General features: G+C 35.2%; 1 protein-coding gene across 1 annotated transcript in view; it reads left to right on the top strand.

The window, feature by feature from the left end:
• Window positions 1–22,228, top strand: part of LOC150106170 (glutamine and serine-rich protein 1-like) — a 237,667-nt gene that overhangs the window by 187,192 nt on the left and 28,247 nt on the right. The window contains exon 7 of the mRNA XM_090394635.1: window positions 11,489–11,572. Coding sequence (XP_090250761.1) covers window positions 11,489–11,572 — 84 coding nt within the window. The remainder of the gene's footprint in view (window positions 1–11,488; window positions 11,573–22,228) is intronic.

The raw sequence follows: 22,228 nt of genomic DNA, 5'->3' as shown, positions 1-22,228 counted from the left end.
GCAGTTAGAATTGAAGGTAATACAGGAAGATGGTTTGATGTAAAATCAAGTGTAAGGATGCATGCTATCTCCACTCTTATTCATTATCTGTGTGGATTGCTTTAAAAAAGAAAGTGGTATTAAACCTGAAATTAGAATTTGGAGATATCAAATACTTAGCTCTTTGCTTTATGCAGATGATGTTGTCTAAACACCTCCAGTACTCTAACTAAATTGAATAATAGTAGTAACAAATTTGGCAAGAAAATCAGCAGTAAAAAGACTAAAACTACAAAAATAGGCAGGAACATAGAAAACATTAGCTGCATTCTGAATGATGAACCTATATAACAAGTAAAACATTTCAGCTATTTAGGCACAGTTTTTAGTGAAGATAGCAAGTTAAATCTGGAAATATACAACAGTATAAGCAAACCTACTATGGTGGAAAACCAATTAAATAAATTTATATACTATAAGAGAGAAATTAACCAAACCATCAAACTAGCAGTGTAGAAGATAGTGTTCAAAACAGTTTTAAATTATGAATCAGAGAAAGGTATAAAATGTTAGAGAGTTAGAAAATTAGGGACATGAACAGATGGCATCAATGGCAGAATCATGTTAAAAATTAGGAAAGAACTTGACATTGTTTGTATTCCAAAATGTGTGAGCAAGGCTGATCTAAGATGGTATGGTCACTTAAACAGATTGGGAGAAGAAAGGTTAGCAAAATTAGCAAAACCTCTCTATATAAGTAGTCTATTTGTATAGGTACTTCATGGGCAAACTTTGTTCTTATACTTGCATAAAGGGTTAAACAAGAATTTAGTTTCTTGGCAAGTTTAATTTAATTTATAACGAAGTGAAAAAAAGTCTAAAACTGTTAGTAATTGAGCAGAAGAGAAATAATGTTTTGAACAAAAAAAATACCAAATTTTTTAGAGGCTGAGGAGGCTCTGGATGTAGTGTGTTTGTGCTGAGATCATTTGGATGTGACACTCAGCCCAAGAAGAAAAAATTGATCTTGAAAGGATGTGGGATAATTATCAAAAGTAAGAGTAGAGTGAAGTAGGATCTTTTTTGTAGGTAATAAGACAGACCTGAGTTTTTATAGCATTGAAATTCACTAAGTTATCTTCACCCCACTTGAGAATGGCAAGGAGTCAATATTTAAATCACTGGTTATAGAAAATGTTGAAGCTTCAATCATTTGAGTACTAGAGTTTCTCAAATGTGGAAGAGTATTGTTTTCAGCAAAACTATGACTAGGATTTGAAGTTAGAGAGAGAGAAAATATCATTGATGTGAAGAAGGATGAGCATGGGTACAGAACCCTGGAATACTTCAGCATTGATAATGATATCTGATAAGGGAAGCTGGCAAGCCAATCACAAAGCACAGGAGGGAGACCATAGGTCGACATGATACCAAACAATGAAATGCCTTTGAAGTATAATATCATGAGCAACCACATGGGTTTCTCCAAATCTTTCCATGGCCTATTTCTAAAGGTGGATAAGTTATGAGGAGATCTGCTGTAAAACAAGAATGGCAGAATCATACTGGTGATCACTAATTAATTGATGGATCTCCAGGTAGTGAAGAAGGTGGTTGTTGATGACTATCTCCATCACTTTGGAGACTACTGAGCTAAGACAATGGGACAATAGCTTGAGGGCTGACTTTTTCTCCCTTTTTAGTTACAGTTTGGATAAATGTTTCTTTCCATGCTTGTTGTGTTGATGCAAGGGTTGATGAATATATATGCTTATATAGACGATACAGGATGGGCATTAATTCTGGAGCACAAGTTTTGAGCACAACTGGAGAATACCATCTGAACTTTGAGTCTTATTAGTATCAAGATTAATCAGGACTTTCCTGATGTCCTTCTTGCAGAAGATCGAAGGGATGCAATGAGCAGTTTGTGGTAGTTCAGGAAGTGATTTACCATGGTCATCTAAACAAGAATTGAGAAAAAATATGATGCCATAGGTTCTGTCTTTCTTATTCTTGGGAGAGTTTACCATAGTGCCATCAGGATGTGGGAGAGGTGGAACATGGAAGAGCAGAAATTATGCAAGAGCCTTAACTAGGGACCAGAAGGCCCGACTGCCAATTGAACAGGAGGCAAGCTTATTGCATTTCATTCTTCATCTTATTATTATTATTAATTGAGACCTCGTCGAGAGAGGCCATATTATTCGCACCAGCTGTCATACCTGTTCTTGAATTCATTCATGCTACTTGCACACACAACATCCAGTGGCAGTCCATTCCCATCATACACTACTCTGTGAAAGAAAAATCTATCCCTAACTTGATAGGATTCATTCTCAACTTCCATGGATGCCCTCGCTTCTTTTCTCCGCCCTCCATAAAATGAAAAATTCCATCTGCTGAAATTCTGTACAACCTTTTCAGAAGTTTGTAAGTCTCAACCATATCACCCCTCTTTCTTTGCTAGTGTTGACAATCTACAAATTCTCAATCTGTCTTCATAATCAATATCCACAATCGTGATATCATTTTTGGCACTCTCCTTTGCACTTTCTCCACTGTATCAGAATCACCATGGAAACCAAAAGACCAGACCTCACATAAAAAATTGTAAATACAACTCAGAAAATGATGAGAATTCTGAAACAAACCTTGACATGTAAAGATATGGAAGTAATTTTGCCTCTTTAAAAGGTAAAATTACTTCCATATCTTTACATGTCAAGGTTCATTTCAGCATTCCCATCATTTTCTGAGTTGTATTTACAATTTCTATATGATCCTTGAACTTCAACTTCCTGTCTACTAAAACTCCAAGATCCCTAGCCTTTTAAGTTTCTTAATCCCCCATATATAATACAACATTGAATATCTTATCACACCAAGGTGCATGACCTTACATTGATTAACATTGAAATGACAGCCATTTAGGAGTAATCAGGAGTACTGCATATCAGAAGCACTCCTGATTACTCTGCCTATCTTTGGATCATCAACAAATAGCTGTATGTTGCATGTCAAATTCTTACCTTCTTCTTCTTCTTCTTCCTAACATGGAATATAGGCCATGTGGCTTGTTCCGGTCTCATGTCATCTCTTTCTTGGTCTTCCGATTCTTCTTTTTCCACTTATTTTGTATCTGTATAATATTTTTGGTAGTCTGCTGTTGTCCATTCGATTTAAATGTTCTAGCCATTTTTGGTTATACTGTCTTATGTAGTAATTAATTGGTTTGATTTTTAGGGATTGTAAGATTTCTTCATTTGTTTTGTGGTCCCACTTGGTATATCCAGCTGTTTTTCTGAGGAACTTCATTTCTGCTGTTTGAATTCGTTTTTCATCTTTCCATTTCATGGTCCATATTTCGTTTCCGTATAGTAGAGTTGGTTTTGACAAGACATTATATAGTCTGATTCTAGTGTGTTTTTGTACCAGGGATGGCTTAAATATACTGTTTATTGTGCCATTTACTTTGACAAAGTTTGATATTTTAGTGTCTATGTCTTTTTCTTCTTCGTATGATAGATCACATCCCAAGTATCTGAAAGTGTTTACTTGTTCTAGTATTTTATTATCCATCACTATTTTACTTCTTATTGGGTTTTCTCCTTTGAATGCCATTATTTTTGTTTTTTCTTTGGATATTGTCATATTATATTGCTTTGAGATATCATTTAATGATTTTAATGATCTTTGTAAGTCATCTTCTGATGTAGCTAATACTATTTGATCATCTGCAAATAGTAGTGTATCTATCTTCATTTGCAGGGTCATTTGTATACCAAATTTGTTATGCTGTTTGTTAATTCCAGATTTTTAATATTTCATTTATATATATATTGAAAAGGAGAGGTGAGAGGGTACATCCTTGTCATACTCCTCTTGATATATCTTTCCATTCTGAGGTGTGTTCTAATTTAACTGCTATTTTATTTCCTGTATATATTTCTTGAATAGATTGTAAAAGTTGGTTTGTTATGTTTAAATCAGTTAATATTTTAAACAATTTTTGTCTACTAATTTTGTCAAAAGCTTTTTCATAATCAATAAACGCCACATGTGTTTCTTTTTGAAATTCTCTTCTCTTTTCTATTAATAATTTTAAAGTAAAAATTGGATCTATGCATGATCGGCCTTTTCGGAAGCCATTTTGTTCTTCTAGTAATTTGTTTTCTACAATGCTGCTTAGTTTCTCTTTTAATATTCTGCATATATTTTATATCCTGTATTCAGCAGGCTAATTCCCCTATAATTATTGCAATTGTCTTTATTTCCTTTTTTATAGATTGGGATGACCAGTGCTTTTTTCCAAGAGTTAGGGGTTTTTCCGGACATCCAAACCAAATTAAAAAATTTCAAAAGTCTTTCATTAAATTTTTCACCTGCATTTTTGTATAGTTCTATATTTATATTGTCTTTTCCTAGCGTTTTCCTATTTTTCATCTTCTTTAGTATATTTTTCAGTTCTAACATTGTGATATTTTCTATTAGGTCATTCTTTGTCTTATAAAATTTTAATTCATTGTTCTCATCTGTCCAGAGATTTTGGAAATAGGTCACCCATTTTTCTAAATCTATTGTTTGTATTTTTATCTTTTCTTTTATTTCTTTATTCATGTATTTTATTACTTTATAGGTTTTGGGTTGTGGCTTAAATAAATCCTTTTCTAGTTCTGTTACGAAATTGTTCCATCTTTCTCTATATTTTTTCCTTACTTCTCGTTTTGCAATTGCACTATTTCTTTTATACTCTATTTCTGCTTCTATTGTTTTGGAATTTAGCCATTTCTGGTAACTGTCCTTTTTGGTTTTTATTATATTTTCTATTTCTTTGTTCCAGTCTCGTAGTCCTCTTTTTCTAATCCATTTGTGCTTTATTCCTAAGGTTTCTGTTGCTGCTTTTGTGAGAATTTGTTTCAAATTTTCCCATTCATCTTCTATGTCCCTTGATTCATGTGTGGTTTCTGTTTTTAAGTTTGTGCATTTTTGATATTGTAGTCTAACTTGTGGATCCTGTAATGAAGAAATTTTGTAGCTTGGCCGGTAAGAATTTTCAATTCTATGTGTTTTTAGCCACTTTGGTTTAAAACGAATTTTTGCTGATACCATATAATGATCAGAGTTTAATTCAAAGCCTCGATATGCTCTTACGTCTAAAATTAACTCCGCTAATTTAAAATTTGTGATAACGTAATCAATTACTGATTTGTATCCTCTGGCTGACCAAGTATATTTATGTATTTCCTTGTGTTTAAACATTGAATTCATTATTCTCATATTATTATAAATGACAAAATCACGCAGTCTGTGACCATTTTGATTACATGTATCTTCTCCAAATTTACCTATGTTTGTTTTGTATTTTTTGTTTCCTATTCTGGCATTTAAATCTCCTGCTAGCAGTAAATAGTCAGTTTTGTTTGTTTTATCTATGGCATTCTATAATTCTTTATAAAATATATTACTGTCTTCTTCTTTTCCCTCTTCTGGTGCATATGCACCAATTATTGTTATGTGGCCTCTTAATGTCTTGAGTCTAATTTCTATTAGTCTTTCATTCAAATAGTTGTAATATACAATATTGTTCTTTAGGGATTTATGTACCATAATCATTATACCAGCTTTTGCTCTTTCTTCTTTTTTTACCCCACTGTAGATTTGTATATAGTTGTTTGTTTCTTTTGTACCTTTTTGTTTTTTCTTTGTTTCTGTTACTATACATATCTTTATGTTAGCTTGGTTTAGTTGTTTATCAAGTTGTAATCTTCTTCTTTGTGTGCAATGCTTCTCACATTCCATGTTGCAATCTTCATTATGTGTTCCTTTTTCCAATTTCGTTTACCGTTTCCTGGGTTGTGGTCTTTTCCCTGACAGTCCGTCCAGCTTTTCTTTGCATGAAACTTGAAAGTATTTTGAATTTCCCCAGGGCAGGTTACTAACCTGTCGCTGGGTAAGTCCAGTGGTAGGGCTGCTACCTAACGCCTCTGGACAGGCAGATCTAACAGCAATTACTCTGTTAGGGTGTTAAGGTTATACCGTCAAATTCTTACCAATGTCATTAATGTACAGATTGAATAACAATGGACCAAAGACTGATCCTTAAGGCACACACCACTGCTTGCCTTGATATCTGCCAGTTAGCCATCCTCTTATCCATGTCATTTATAACCCATGTCATTTATAACAGTCATTTATAACCCAGTCTCATATTCTCAGTTCATGCAACAGTATTTTATGCTGTATTCTGTCAAAGTCTCAGCAAAATCCAGAAGTATCATGGTCTTTCCATTCCCTTTGTCTAACTCAGTGGTAACATTATTATAGAATGTGAGCAAGTTGCTAAAACATGACCTTCCCATAGTAAACCCATACTGTCCATTACAAAGTACAGATTCTCTTTCAACCCATTCCTGAATGCAAGCTTAATCAACTTTTCCAAAATCTTCACCATCACTCCTGAGATTGATCGATAGTTGGATACATTTGTCTTTGCACCACTCCTGTGTTATCTCCCCTGTTCTGAGACTCAAATTATATAGCCTGAAGTCAATTGAATAGCCAGTTCGGCAGAACTGCTGATATCCAATCAGTTCTTATTGCAGAATTCTTATTCCATTTGTACAACAGCTCTAGTACTTCCTCCTCATATAGTGAAGAGGTATCAGTGAGTTCAATGTTGCATATAACAGGTTAATAGCTTTTAACAAAATGGCAGCTTATTAGGTGAACAATCACTTGCACACTATCTGCATTCAGTAGAGTTATTCTTTCAAATTCATTTCAGCATAATGATAGAATTCTTTTGAGTTATCTTTAACTTGCAGAGTCAGTTGCTTTTCATACTCAGACTTAGCTTTTCGTACAACACTTGTGACTCTTCTGGCTTGCTGCTTATAATTATTGCAACTGACTTAATCCTCTTGCACAGGATATTCCTTCCACATCATCTTTTTCTTACAAATCTCTTGCTTAATTATATTACACATCCATTACACTCCTGCTATATTTATTCTTTGAACTCCAGGGAGGACACATTCTGATATTGCATGATTTATTTATGATGCAGTACATCCTTATTTATGAAGCTAATACTTCCTTAATGTGCTTTTGAAATTGCTACTGCTGCTGATGATGTCTCTCAAAGTTTGCAGTGCTGATTTCCAAAGAAGGACTGGTTGCACTTGCTACATCAGTGGCAGAAATGATTTTGAAGATTTTTTCTGTGCAATAGCTCCCATTGTACAGAAGAGATTGCTTATAAATAAATCCCCCAAACTTTTGGATCCCACCTGATACATTTCAAAAAATCATAAATAATTCAACTTACTTTTCATTTTGATACTAGTCCAAAAGCCAAATATAACATTAAGGAAGTATTAGCTGTATTAAATTGTATCCAATATTTCACTCAAAAGTGTTAGATTTAATGATTCAGGAATTTTCACTAAATGAAAATTTAAAATATATTGCACTACTTATTACATTGCACTTCTTGTTAGTAAAATGGTATTTCTCAAAAATTAAAGAGAAAGGACCTTGCCTGAGTCTTATTTATACATATGAATAAGAAAACAAATGTTAATTTCATTATAAGATTTAATGGAATAAAAACAGCTCAAATTATTAATTACACGTTTATTACTGTATTTCATCTCAGTCACTGAGGCATTGTCAGTGAAACAACATTAAAATTGTAAAAACACAAAAAAATTGCACAAAACATGAAGTGGAAAAGATTAAACTGAAGTCCTTTGAGGGATAACCTCTATGGGTGCTGTTGGCTAGCCTTATCTGGATAGACAGGATATGGGGTGTTGCTACAAACTAAGGAGCACAGGGGGTGGGGACCAGGAGATGTTTAGTCAATTGAGCTTGGCAAGTTCAAGAAGAATGATTGTTATGAAAGATTTTAACTACAGCAGTATAAGCTGGGAAGAGGAAAATGCATGTAGTAATAAGTGAATGGAATTTCTAGAATTCTTGAGGGACAAATGTCTTAGGCAACATGCAATAGAGGGAACAAGAGGTTCAAGAGTTTTGGATTTGGTTACAGCATCAGAAAAGCTGATATGTGAGATTACATCTCCCACCAGTTGGAGAGAGTGACCATCTGGTTTTGACTTGGAAGATGAATAGACATGCAGGTGTATCAAAGAAAAGGGAACGTATGTGGAGTTGTAAGCAGGTGATTATAATAGTCTGAGGTATCAACTAGGGGCAGTTCCATGGAGGGCAGAATTGGAAGGCCAGGATATCATTAGTGCCAGAGAAATTGTGAAAGGATATTTATTAGCAGCAATAATAAGCTGTATTCCACAAGTGAAGAAGCAGACACAATTTGGTTTAAAGTGGATAGCAAACAATATCAAACAGGAACTGCAGTTGAAAAAGAGAGATATAAGGAGAGAGGTGGAGGGCAGATACACAATGAATATAAGACGCAGACCAGGAGAGTGATCAATGGTGAGGAAGGCAAAACTGGAATATGAGAAGAGATTGCCACCAAGATCCAAAGAAAATCCTAACAATTTTTTTAGCTATGTGGCCAGTAGGAGAAGAAATGATTGTGGAAGAATGACATTATGGGATAAAATGGGAATAGAGTGACTGATGCAGAGGACATAGTGGAGTTGTTCAATGAGCACTTTATTTGAGTATTTCATCCTGGAGAAGAAGATTTTAATACTAGAGGGACGGGGCAGGTTCAAGGTTTAGAGGTGCAGGAGGAGAGTGTGTTCCAAATACTGAGTACTCTGGATGTCAGTAAAGCTGTGGGACCGGATGGTATTTCACCACGAGTTTTGAGAGAATGTGCTAAAGAACTGACAGCTCCTTTGACCTGGCTTTTCAATGAAAGTCTGGCTATGGGAAAGGTGCCTAGGGAATGGAAAGAAGGTAAGATAGTGCCATTGCATAAGAACAGTAGTAGATTGGAAGTTAGGCCAGTTTGTGTATCATCAGTAGTTGTTAAGATCTTGGAGAAATTAGTGAGGGACCGTATACAGCATTGGGCAGATGAGGGTAATGTTATCTGTGAGAGTCAACATGGATTTGTGAAGGGGGTGCTCTTGTTTTAGTAATATGCTAGCCTTTTATAATAAAGTTACAAGAGCAGTAGATGAGGGAAAGGCATATACTGCCATTTTCTTGGACTTAGCGAAGCCATTTGACAAGGTGCCACATGATAAGCTGATATTTAAGTTGCAGCACATGGGTCTGAATGTAAGGTTGGTCAACAGGATTCAGGATTGGCTGCCCGATAGGTATCAGAGAGTTGTGTAAGGTGTGGCAGTTTCAAGAAGGCAGAGGGTTACAAGTGGGGTCCCACAAGGCTCAGTACTGGGAACTATATTGTTCCCAGTACTGAGAACAATACCAACATCCCTTTATATCAATGATATTGTCAGTGGATTGCAGGGGGATGTTCAGTTGTTTGCAGATGATGTGAAGCTGGGGAGGATTATTAGTAATAGTGCAGATCTGGTAGCCCTGCAAGAGGATTTGAATAAGCTAGACAGATGGGCAAATAAGTGGGGTGTCAGTTTAATACAGCAAAATGTAAGGTCTTGAGGTTTGGGACACTGCATACTCTATGGGAGGAGTTAAACTGGAAGACATATGGAAGACAAAAGATCTGGGGTTGATGATTGATAGAAACCTGAAATTGTACTACCTTACCCCAGTCCTGAAGATATTTTCAGGTGCAAACATAGTTTGCTCACACTTCGATAAAGGATTAAACTAAATTTATTATTGTCTAACCAAGTGGAAAATAAACTTTTAACATCTTTCTCTAAATCCAGAGTAATTTAATAAAAAGGTGGCACACCTTTTGGCAACTCCTATAGGTAAAGATGACCTTGCCATTGCTTCTGCCTGGTATCTACACTTCAGGGCCTGGCTCCCACTGAAGAGACCTCAATAAAGATCGAAACTAGTCTGGGTAGTTGCCCTTCCCTTAATGCATAACATTATACATATTCGGAAGGTGATATGTTTTGCATTATGGGAGATACTGTTAGCTTGGCCCACCTTTGCTACGAGTTGCCTGGTGTTGTACTACCTTACCCCAGTCCTGAAGATATTTTCAGGTGCAAACTTTGTTTGCTCACACTTGGATAAAGGATTAAACTAAATTTATTATAGTCTAACCAAGTGGAAAATAAACTTTCAACAAAATGTAAGGTCTTGAAGTTTGGGAACCATCGATGGGAGGATGTATACTCTTGATTGGAGGAGGCTATACTGGAGGAAGTAGGGGAGACGAGATCTGGGGGTGATGATTGATAGAAAACTGAAATTCAGGGAGCATATTGCAAAGGTAGTAAAGGTAACCCAGAGGATTGCTGCAATACTGAGGATACTGACCTGCAGAGATAAAAGAGATATCATTCCATTGTATAAGACCCTGGTCAGACCACATTTAGACTATTGTTCTCAGGTTTTGAAGGGAATAAAGTAACTGTGGAAAGGGTACAGAGGCAGATAACAAAGATGGTTTCAGGATTGTATAATGTCAGTTACAAGGATCAACTTAGGGAATGTGGACTGCAAAGTTTGGTGGATAGAAGAAGGAGAGGTGATATGATCAAGACTTTTAAACTGTTGAGAGGCAGTTACAGGGTAGACATTGGGGAGTTCATTCACTTGGTTGACAGCAGGAAGGAGTGATGACAAGGGGCATCCCTGGAAGTTAAGAAAGGAGGCTGTGAGCAGGAAGGTGAGGAGTGGGTTCTTTGCATGGAGGGTGGTTGAACCGTGGAATGCATAGCCTTGGAGAGTGGTTAGAGCAGTAATGGTCAATGGGTTCAAGGAGTGGTATGATAAACTTTGTGTTTCCTAAAAACTACCTCCCATGATGAGTGTTTTGACTCCAGTGAGGCCTGGATAATAATAAATAAAATTTGAATTAAAGATGTGGAATGAGTGGAATTTTTAACATAAGATAAAGAATGACCTGTAAGGGTTAAGAATTTTGTTAACTGTTTCACTAAATTAAAAGAGGGGGAAATCAATAGCATATACTATGGAGGTGGAGAGGGTTATTGGGCTTATGAATTTTTGGTAATCCTTATATCGGGTGGAGGAATAAATTGTTTGAGTTTTTTTAGCTATTTCAGTAGGCCAAGAAGTGACATTTTTAAGAAATGTTTAAAAGAAAACATTTTTAATGTTTTCTTCTGCGAATTGGTGGGATCATAGTGTAGTGGTTTATAAGTAGTGCAGTCTCTGAGCAACACATTCATTTTCCGATTCTATTCAGTATAATATTTTTTACAATTTTAATATTGTTTTCCTGACAATGGCTCAGCAACTGAGATGAAATATAGGATTGATTAAATGCTTGTTTAATTATTTATTTTTACTGTTTTTATTCCATTAAACTTTATAAGGAATTCCAACCAGCACCTAAGTCTAAATAGTCGATTAATTATACATTCATTCATTATAATAATAAAATGAGTGTATAATTGTGTATATTTTATCTTGTTATCTATTTTATTAGGTGAAAGATGTGAAAAAGGGTGAAGAAAAAGAGTCCCATGCCATCCTAGAAGAATGCTTACAGGACACAGATTGGATGAGTCAGGTATATTTGTCCCATATGAATTTTAAGTAAAATGTTCTGCTGTGTATTCCTTTGGTGCATTGACGTGTGTGTAGATATATATATTGTAATAGTCAACCATTATTGATGTACTGCTGGGTAAAGGCCTTTCCAAGATGACTTTAAGATTGTCTATCAGTGGCTTTCTTTCCATGTCACTTTTGCAAATCTGATAATTTCATCAGCCATCACAATTTTTATCAGCATTTTGATCATTTTTCCTCCCATGGAACTCAATCCACTATGTCTTTTGGCTACCATTGGTCCTGTCTTCAAGCAGTATACCCAGCCCATTGCCATGTTTCACTCTTTCTATAATGTCAGAGATGTTGATTTAAATTCTTATCCAAGTATTTCTTTTGCAATCAGTCTTGTGATACCAAGTGTACGTCCTTCCATACTAAACTATATTGTTCTTAGTTTTTGAGTTTCCTTTGCATTTAATTGTCCATGTTTCATAGCAACATGTCAATATAGGGAGAATACACTGGTTAAAAAACTTTCCTTTTCAGAGACATAGTGATAATTGGCTTTTGAATATTGATTGGAATTTTCCAAATGTTTTACACCCAAGCATTGTTTGTCTTTTTATTCCTGCAATGGTATTTGATCCAGTGATGTCTCATATTATTATTATTATTATTATTATTATTATTACACCAAGACCTCATGGAGTCAAAGACTCATCTGGAGGTCCTTGCAGACACCAGACTCTCAGGCAAGGCATTCCAATCATTTACAACTCACACCCTCTTTATATAGTTTCCAGAGATGACCTCTGGTTCTTCCCCGATCTCCCACTATTTTCTGTATAACTTCTCCAGCATTGATCCCTTACCAACTTGTAGGTTTCTATCATATCTCCCCCTCTTCCTCCTGTCCACCAGACTCTACAAATTACATCTTCTCAATCTTTCCTCATACTTGACATTCCAGAGGTCAGAAACTACCTTAGTCAGTCGCCTTTGGACCCTTTCCAACATCTCTTCATCCTTCTGAAAACCAGGTGACCAAATCTAGACACAACAGTCCATGTGTGACCTAATCAAAGCCTTATACAACGAAACAAGAATCTCCCAACTTCTACACATCAGTGTCCTCCGCATTATTCCCAGAAGCCCTTGTGTTGTCTTCACAATTTTGGCTATGTGTCCCCTAATTTCAAATCCTAATCCACTATCACCCTCAGATCTCTTATTTCCTCCACCTCCAACAATATATCCTCACCAAGCATAAATTCTGCATCCCATCTTTGTTTTCCAAATTTTAAAACCTTACGTTTTGCAACATTGAACTCACATCCCCATTTCCATGCCAAGCCACTCAATTTATTCAAGTCTTCTTGTAAGCCCACAACATCTTCACTACTCTTCATGGTTCATCCCAACTTTGCATCTTCTGCAAACAACTGAATATCTCCATTAAAATCTTCACCAATATCATTAATATAAAAGTTAAATAGTAATGGTCCTAAAACAGACCCATGAGGCACTCCACTAGTGACTTTCCTTTTCCTGGATATCGCTCCCCCATACAACTTGTTGATACCTGTCAGATAGCCAGTCTCCAATCCAATGCACTAATCTAATATCCAACTCTGTCTGCTCTAGTTTGACTGTCAACTTAGTATGAGGTACTCTATCAAAAGCTATAATAAATTTAGTTTAATCCTTTATCCAAGTGTGTGCAAACTGTTAGCTTGCTCCACCTTTGCAACGAGTTTCCCAGTGTTGTACCACCTTACCCCAGTCCTGAAGATACTTTCAGGTGCAAACTTTGTTTGCTCACACTTGGATAAAGGATTAAACTAAATTTATTATAGTCTAACCAAGTGAAAAATAAACTTTCAACATCTATCAAAAGCCTTTGCGAAATCCAAGTATATTACTGTTTATCCTTCTCCTCTGTCCAAGGAAGAAGTCACTTTATTGTAATAAGTAAGTAGATTACTAAAACATGACCTCCCTTGCAAATCCGTGCTGTCCATCAAAGATAATACCATTGTTGTCAACCCAACTCTGGATTCTAGTTCTCACAAGCTTCTCCAACAACTTAACCACAACACCTGATACACAGATAGGCCTATAGTTTGATGCTTGAGTTCGATCTCCTCCTTTATGAAGTGGCACAATTTTGCCCTCCTTCCATTCCTTAGGAACTTGACCGAGTGCAAGACTCGTATTAAAAAAATTTGTCCTAAGTATATGTAGTGATCCACTTGTTCACTTTTATCATCACTAATTTTTATTATTTCTGGCTGTACATAGCTATTGAACATAACTTGGGCTTTCTTTAGGTTTATTTTAAGCCAGAAATTTGATCAGATATGAGTATGTAATTCATCTGCATTTGAGGTATTGGGTGTTAGAAGTTTTCCGCTTGATTATACTATAAATTAAAGATGCCAAGAAATGATATTCCTGGTTTGATCCTTTATCCAAGTGTAAGCAAACAAAGTTTGCACCTGAAGTGATTTCAGGACTGGGCAACTCATATATAGGAGCTAATGACTTCACGTCACTTGCCTTAGTATCCCATAATGCAAAGCACATATCCTTACAAACACGTATAATGTTTTAGATTTAGAGGAAAGAATTTGTCATTGTGTCCTCTAAATTCTACTACCATGGGACACTTGTGATTTAAAATTTTATTACAGGTCATGGGGTCTGCAGAAAATTTTTTTTTTGGGGGGGGGGGGGGGGAAGAGCAAGGCTTGGTGACAAATAATTACATCAATAAATTTTTATTTAATTATTTAATTTTTTTAGTTTTTTTTTTTTCACAGGTAGATTATAGAATACAGTATTACATCAATACAAGAACACATACATAATGTATATAAAATTTACAATATAAAGGAAACAAGAATTAATATATATATATATATATATAATAATTATTTCAATAATCACGTATCGTATAAGAATTGAATTCTCCGTCTATTGCTTGCAAACCTATTGATGAAATTGATAAATTTATAATTTACACTTCACTCAGTGACTCACTAGACACAGAGGGCAAACAAACCAGTCGCTGTTCACAACAGTAATGAACATTTTTTTCACAAATCAGAAAAAGATGAACCAAAAATAGGAATACTCATTTTATTGTTGCAATAGATGAAACACATGTTCTGTGGTTACCCTGCCGAGGGCCGAAACTGGCCAACCCGTAATAAAATTTTAAGTCAGACAAAGCATCCCATGGTGGAGGGTGTAAGGTTACATATCTCAATCACTTTTACAATTATAATTTATGGAATTTTTCACTCGATCCCAGGGTGAAGAGTGCCTCCCCCCCCTCTGCAGACACCCATGTTACAGGTTGGCCAGTTTCAGCCCTCGGTGGGGTAACCATAAAATACATTTTCTTGTTTTGGTTCATCTTTTTCAGATTTGTGAAAAAATGTTCATTACTGTTGTGAACAGCAATCAGTATGTTTGCCCTCTGTGTCTAGTGAATCACTGAGTGAAGTGTGAATTGTAAATTTATCAATGTTATCAATAGGTTTGCAAGCGATAGACAGAGATTTCAATCTTATATAATACGTGATTGATTATTGAAATAACTATTTATATTATTATTATTATTATTATTATTTGACCCCTCCAGGGAGTCCAAGGACTCTTCAAGGGAGGGCACCAGGTCTACAACTCCGTCTCTACCATTCAATCACAACTCACCACAACTATACCAACACCATCTACTGCCTACCACCACTGGTATTTCCACTGACAATCACAAACATCCATGTCCACGGCGGGATTCGAACCCGCAGCTCTTTGGCTGAAGAGCGGATACGCTATCCACTCGGCCAACCAGGCCGGCAATATATATATATAAGCTTGTTTCCTTTATATGAAATTTATATACATTATGTATGTGTTTTTGTATTGATGTAATACTGTATTCTATAATCTACTTGTGAAAAAAAATATTAAATAATTAGATAAAAATTTATTGATGTAATTATTTATTTCCAAAATCCCCCCCCCCTGGAAAATTTTCTGTGGACACCCATGTCTTCATCCCATCTTTGTTTTCCAAATTTTAAAACCTTAAATTTCACAACATTCAATTGGTATACCCACTCACTCAGTCTTTTCACATCTTGCATGGTCATAACAACTGCTCTGCTTCTCATACGAGGGTGGTCTGAAAAGTTCTTAGCCTAACAAGCTAAAAACAAATTTATAATTTCAACATTATTTTTTATTTTGCAACATAATCTTCCGTAAGACTAATACATTTATTCCAGTGATGCTCCACCACCATTATCCCGTCCCTTAGTGCTTCTCAGTAAGATCTGCAAAATTCCGCTCTACAGCTGCAATCACCTCTTGATTCGAAGAAAAACGCTGACCAGCAAGGAAGACTTTTAGTTTTAGGAAGAGATAGAAGTCAGAGGGAACCAAATCTGTGGAATAGAGTGGATGTTCCAACAATTCATAGTGCTGATCCCTTAATTTTACCATTGCCAAAACACCTTTGTGGGCAGGTGCATTGTCCTGATGAAAGATGATTTTTTTCTTCTGCAAACTGGATCTTTCCTCATGAATTTTTTCATCTAGTCTGGTTAAAAGATTGGAATAATATTCCCCAGTTATTGTTTTACCCTTTTCAAGATAATTAATAAACAAAATGCCTTTAACATCCCAAAACACTGATGCCATACCTTTCCTTCTGATGGAATCAACTTTGTCTTCTTTGGTACTGAACAGCTTCTGCCCACTGTTTTGACTGATGTTTGGCTCCTGGTGTGTAATGATGAATCCAAGTCTCATTCATAGTAAGAAATCGATGCAAAAAATCAGTTTTATTCTTGTTAAAACACTCCAAGCACTGTTCATTGATTTTCATTAGAGTCGTTTTTGATCTGCTGCAAGCAAGCATGGCACTCATCTGCTGCAGAGCTTTTTCATATGCAATTCTTAATGCAAAATATATCCTACATGTTCTTTTGAAATGTCTGTCATCTCAGCAATTTCCCACACTTTGACTCGCTGTTTATCCAATACCATATCGTGCACATCAATGACTTCTGGTGTTGTTACACTTTTTGGATGTCCTTGACGTGGATCATCTTCAAGACTGGTATGGCCACATTTAAATTTGGTAGCCCATTTCTTAATTGTTGAAAACAAAGGAGAAGAGTGCCCATAAACCTTTATGAACTTCGGATGAATTTCTTTTGGTGTTAAACCTTCTTTTACAAAGAATTTTATAACCGCATGATACTCAGTTTTATCCATTTCAAGGGATACAGACAACACTTATGCTTCAGGCAGCTATATAAAAAAACTACTTGATAGAATGACTTGCAATTTCATGATGCTTATGATAGATGTACTAACTTAGAAAAAAAAATCTTGCCGATAGTGTTGCCATCTATGGTTGAGGCTGAGAACTTTTCAGACCACCCTCATAGTTCTTCCCAACTTTGCATCATCTGCAAACAATGAATATTTCCCTTTCAAATCTTCCCCAATATTATTAACATATAGGTTAAACAATGATCCTAAAACACCCTTGAGGCACACCACTAATGACTTTCCTCTTCTAGAATATTGCTCCATCAAAAGCAACTTGTTGATACTCTCAGACAGCCAATCTCCAATCCAGTGGAGATTGAATTAGAGATAGTCTTGTTTGACTATCAGCATTATTATGCTGTAATCTATCCAAAGTCTTTGCAAAATCTAAGTATATTACTGTGTATCCATCTTCCTCATCCAATATAGCTTACACCATATTGTGATAAGTAAGTAGATTACTGTCTGTGTGGTTCTTCAAAGATAATTCCACTGTTGTCAACTCAATTCTGCATATCCTGGTTCTCACTAGCCTCTCCAACACTTAAACCACAACACCCTGACACACAGATTGGCCTATAATTTGATGCTTAAGTTCTTTCCCCTTTCTTATGAAGCAGTACAGTCTTCTTTTCCTTCCACTCCTTGTAAGGCTCATGTTAAACAAATATGCTAAGGCAGATGTCAGCTATCTGTTACATTCCTTCAAAATTCATGGTGATACATTATCAAGTCCCACAGTCTTATTAACATAAAGTTTGCTCAATTCCCCATATACCTATTGCTTACTCATAGTCAGCCCCTCCTCATCATCCTCTGCTCTCAAACTCTCCATGATGTCACATTCACAAGAATGAGAAACCTTAATGAACTGCTCATTAAATATCTGAACTATATCATCTGCAGAAGATGGTATAAGGACAACTTCTGCAGATGATATAGTTCAGATATTTAAAATCATAAAATCTTCTCCAACCATAACCATCCTACCATAATCTTTTTCTTTTTTTTCTCTTCTGGCTACATCAAATTCTATATTCTTCATAGCATTGCTTACCATTATTACCAATACAAAGAGCGGGGGGGGGGGGGGAATTCATTAATTAATCTCACTATTATTTCTCTGGTTTGTTACCTAGTATCATCAGAGCACCATGATAACAGTGACAGTGTATTGTTTCACTTACTCACTATTGCATATACATGCTGTGTTGTGCTCTGATGATGTTGATTTTAAATTCTGCAAAATATAAGCAAGTTAGTAATATTTTAGTAATATTACTAACTTGGGTTTAAAATTTTCAAAATTTTCAAAATTGTTCAAAATTTTAGTAATAGTAAACTAAAGTTTTTATTCAAACACGGTAGTTGTCTCCATAATTTCCAAAAATGCATTCGGATCACCGTGCAAGCCTAAAAGAAAGGAAAAAAATGTATAAGCAAGTTAATAAAGCATCTTTTTATAAAATAGTTCATTTGGTGTTGTTAATACTATGAAAAATGAGTCACAAATAACTGTGAACACCTACTCTTCTCTTAGAGTGACAGGCACACAGCACTAAACTAAATAACTGTAGAAACATTTAAATTATAACTGACACCTAATGTCCTTACATGGTGCCCTCTGTGGGTCAGATAACTTATAAGATTAATTTAGAGAAGTCGACTATTAGGTCTTAAAATAATATTCTCCGAAATCTTTGGGAAATTAATGCAACTTATTTGTTGAGGTTAGGAGAGTGCTTAATAGCTAATGCTGATTTTAAGAATAGCTTCTCAGACCTCTGATGACTTCTATGTAATATAGATGTTTTTCTCCATCTTATACTATGTGAAGGAGTATCCAAAGCATGTTGTTCTAACCCCGACTTGCCATACAGATGATATCGGATGTAATTTTTATGTTCCTCAAGGCAGATGTTAACTGATCTACCAGTTTTCCCAAAGTTGGCTAGACCACATTCACAAGGAATTTTATACACTTTAGGATGTTCAAGAGAATGTAGTCAATCTTTAGGAGAATGTATGAAGATAGCTAGCTGAATGATTGCAGAGAACTTTGGTTATTTTTCTGACATATCATTAACATATGGGATGGGAATGGTTTTTCTGTGATCCTGTGTATATTGGGTATAGGAGAGATGGGGGCTGCATATAACATTTTATCTGTTTTGTATGGGCTGTAGTGATTGGCTAAAAAGGTTGCAAAGGTCCTTGAGCTCAGTTTCAAGGATGCTATACTATTAGGATGGGTGGTGTGATTATGTAAATGCCTACCATAAGTGAGTTTTCTGTAGATGAAGAAAGATAATGAGTCATTAGGAGGTTGTATCACTAGTGTATCCAAAATGGGAAGACTATTGGCTGTTAAGATGCTCTGAAAATATATGTAATGTGTCTTGACCAAACAGCAAACATGTTATCAACATAGGAGCCAAACTGTTGGTTTTAGTGTGGCTGTGTTGAGTGCTTGGTTTTCAAAATGCTCTATATAAAAGTTGCTAGAGAGGGTGTGGGGGGGAGGGAACCCTATCAGTCCCATCTAGCTATTTGTATATTTTTATTGAATCCGAATAATTTTGGTTCCACCAAATATATCACCAAATATTAAATATATCACAAATATAGACTTTGTATCCAACTAATGTTAATAGTATCCAAATCTTTCTTTTAAAGTTACATGGTGGTCAGCATTCATAGTGAAAAATTTATGGAGACAAAAACACACATGTTGGAGTCATTGCTTATAATTAAGAAAATAACACTCGACATGTCGACCTCTATATTTTGGTCATCATCAGGAAAACACAGATATACATATTCACAGAACACAAGCTACATGACACTACACAAAAGTAAGATAAATCTAAATGTTTTGTTAATCATTTATCCAAGCCTGACCTCTGGTGAAAAAAAAAATAATAATAAGTAAAATATATACAGAAATATAAATTAATTAACAAAATAAAATAAATTTTTTATACATATCAGTATAATAATATACTGATAGCAAAAAAAAAATAATAATAAAAATAAAAAATCTCTAAATAAATAAAAATAAAGTTTTATAGTGGAACTACATTAAACACATCTGTACAGTCCTCTCTTTTTTTTTTTTGTGGTGGTGGTCTGCCATCATGTTCTGGATGCTGTATATGTTGCAGATGGGTTCTTCACATTATTGGAATTACTAATCCATCATTTTTGTTTAGATTTGGATGATGTTTTAACATCTCACAAGCTTCCTTGAACTTTTTTTCAAACCAGTCCTTTCTTTCATGGTTACACAGTGATCAGAATACATTATGGAAAATTATGGAGACAACTACCATGTCGAAGCAAGATTTTAGTTTAATATAAACCAAAATGAACACTCGACGTTTCACCCTTCATATCAAGGTCATCATCTTGAGCATACACATATATATACAGAGAAACAAGCTGCACTACAATCTACATGGTTTGCTAAAGTTACTGACCAACAGTTATTGGCCTGACATCTGGTGGAAAAAAAAAAAAAAAAAAACTTTACTACATCAAAGCTAGAGTCCTATTATTATCTATTAGGTTACAAAATTAAATTGGACTGGAGAGCAACATGTTTATATATATATATATATATATATACCATCATCATACACTAATTATAGGTATAGACCATATTGGTCTGTTCTGGTCTCATCCATCCAATATCCTTTTTTGAGGTCTACTCAGCCTTCTCTTTCCAGTTGGCTTATATTTTAGTATTTGTTTAGGATGTCAGGTGTTGGCCATTCGGTTTACATGTTCAATCCATTTTTGTTTATAATTGTTTAGTTTTTCTTCTATTGATTTTGTTTTTAGTTCTTTTAAAATGTCTTTGTTCCTTTTTTGATCTAATAATGTGTATTTTTACACATTATTACTGGTCTTAATGAAGATGAATATTCGCCAGAAAGCAATAAAATTTTAAAGAAGTCAACCCCTAAAATGGGATCTGCAAATGGTTCAAAATCCGAAAGTAAAATCAAAATATAATGAAAATATTTCAGAACTGCTGTTCATAGTTGCAAAGCGAAAATGAACCCTCTCAGTGGAACAGACTACAAGCAGCCATCATAACATCTGCTAAAAACTACATCAATAAACAAGAAGAAAGAAAGAAAAAACCACGGATAACTCATGAGGTAATCAACCTTATTGATGAAAGAAGAACATGGAAAATAGCAAATGAAGAAGAAAGGTTAAGATATAAAACTTTGGATAAAAGAATCAAACAGTTATATAAAAGATTGAAAGAAAACTGAATTAGGCAGTGCATCGAGATAGAAGAATTACAAAATAGGAACAAAACCAGAGAAACATTCCTGAAAGTGAAAGAACTTAATGGAAAGGCAAAATGTACACAGTCTAATAACATCAAGGTCAAAGATGGAAACATACTCATTGATAAGGAAAAGATAAATGGAAGATGGGTGGAGTATTTTTCAGATCTCTATGATGATGATAATGGTAACATGTTAGATGATTCACGACACCTTAAGTTAAAACGTAACAACAGATACCACTCTACCCACAAGAAAGGAGGTAGAACATGTAATTAAGAATCTTCCTAATAATTATTATTATTATTACAGGTAGCTCCATGGAGTCAGTAGACTCATTGCGGGAGACCCAAACTATCAAAACAATATGTATCATATCTGTTCTTGAATTCATTTAAAGATGAAGAACTCGCAGCTGAATCAGGCAATGCATTCCACTCAATCACCACCCTCCAGGCAAAAAAACTTGTTCTTACATCCTTGTTAACCACACTTTTCGTTAATTTTCAGGGATGACCTCTTGTTCTTCCATCACTATCACACTGCTGAAACATTTCCCCTGCATCAATCTTATAAAAACATTTTAGTAATTTAAATGTTTCTATCATATCCCTTCTTCTCTGCCTATCAACCAATCTCTGCAATCCACAAGCTCTCAATCTATCAATGTAGGATTTTTTACATCACTCACCAATTTAGTCACTCTCCTATGAACCCTTTCCACAACCGCCTCATCTTCAAGGAATCCAGGTGACCAGACCTGAGCACAGTAATCCAAATGTGGAAGTATCAATGCTTTATAAAGGGGAATAATAACCTCTTTATGTTAGTGTGTTCCTCAATAACCAAGTAATCCTATGCACAATCTTGGACACCTTAGCAGTGTGTCCCCTTAATTTCATCTCCCTATCTACCAGCACCCCTAAGTCCCTAGCCCCATCAATGTAGTAAACAGCTGGTAATCTTTTAATCCCAAAATGCATAACTTTACACTTTTCCACATTAAACTGACATCCATT

This window comes from Typopeltis vanoorti, chromosome 6, assembly GCF_054136105.1.
Source record: "Typopeltis vanoorti isolate ZY-2024b chromosome 6, IOZ_Tvanoo_1.0, whole genome shotgun sequence".
NCBI classification, from domain to species: domain Eukaryota; kingdom Metazoa; phylum Arthropoda; class Arachnida; order Uropygi; family Thelyphonidae; genus Typopeltis; species Typopeltis vanoorti.
This window is presented reverse-complemented; position numbering and strand designations above follow the sequence as displayed.